At 47.4% G+C, this 844-nt stretch overlaps 1 protein-coding gene across 1 annotated transcript in view; it reads right to left on the bottom strand.

The window, feature by feature from the left end:
- Positions 1-844, bottom strand: part of LOC103460682 (calpain-8-like) — a 15,082-nt gene that overhangs the window by 5,812 nt on the left and 8,426 nt on the right. Inside the window, exons 11-13 of the mRNA XM_008402964.2 lie at positions 354-508; positions 264-275; positions 1-198 (exon numbers count right to left, since the gene is read on the bottom strand). The exon at positions 1-198 is cut by the window's left edge and continues 7 nt beyond it. Of these exons, the coding sequence (XP_008401186.1) occupies positions 1-198; positions 264-275; positions 354-508 (365 nt within the window). The remainder of the gene's footprint in view (positions 199-263; positions 276-353; positions 509-844) is intronic.

Below are 844 nucleotides of genomic sequence, written 5' to 3'. Positions count from 1 at the left end.
CTCGGCCTTGGACAGCACGGTGAGGATGAAGGACGCCGTCTCGTTGGGGCTGTAGGTGGACGGGACGATCAGGAACTCTCCGGGCTTCAGGCTCAGCAGCTGCATCACCTCCCGCGCGTTGGTGTATCCGTCCATCTGAGCCTCCGGCTTGCTTCTGCCGAAGAAAGCGGCTGGGAGTTTCCCCCTCACGGCCCTGTACTGCAGCCACAACTCATTACTGTAACTCATTTTTCAACACTGGCAGATGAAACAACAACACTTACCTCTTTGGGCACCTTGAAGAAAAGCAGAAGATGAAACGTGTTAGGAAGCGTCAGATGAATCAAAGATGGCGGCAGGAAGACGACGCTCACCTCAAACACAGAGAAGCCGATGTGGAGGTTCTGGACCAGCCGCCGGTTCCTCTTGTCAGGCTTCTGCATGAGAGACACCAGCATGTTGTTCTCACCCTGACTGTCTGCACAGCCGCCAACCTCCACCCGGTACTGCGGGTTGGTCCAGAAGGTCCCTGGGAGGAAAAGACCTCCATGAACGGCACCATGAAGAAACCCCTGATTCGTCCCTGGGAAGCTGATGCAGTCAGTTTAATTCACCTTATAGCTTCAACAAAACTTMTCTTTCTAAGTTATTCAATGCCATTGTCCTCCATTTTATCTTTTGCCTATTTTTTCCACGTTTTTCCTCTTCATGTCCTTTTTTCTTTACATTGATTTTTCTGTTTTGTTCTCTTTTTATAATTTTCCCCTTTCATTCTTTTTCCTGTATCTTCCTTATTTTTGTCCTGTATTTTCCTTATTTTTGTCCTGTATTTTCCTTATTTTTGTCCTGTATTTTCCTTATTTTT

Source organism: Poecilia reticulata, unplaced genomic scaffold (genome assembly GCF_000633615.1).
Source record: "Poecilia reticulata strain Guanapo unplaced genomic scaffold, Guppy_female_1.0+MT scaffold_276, whole genome shotgun sequence".
Classification (NCBI taxonomy): domain Eukaryota; kingdom Metazoa; phylum Chordata; class Actinopteri; order Cyprinodontiformes; family Poeciliidae; genus Poecilia; species Poecilia reticulata.
The sequence above is the reverse complement of the archived record's forward strand: the minus strand, read 5'-3'. Positions and strand labels throughout refer to the sequence as shown.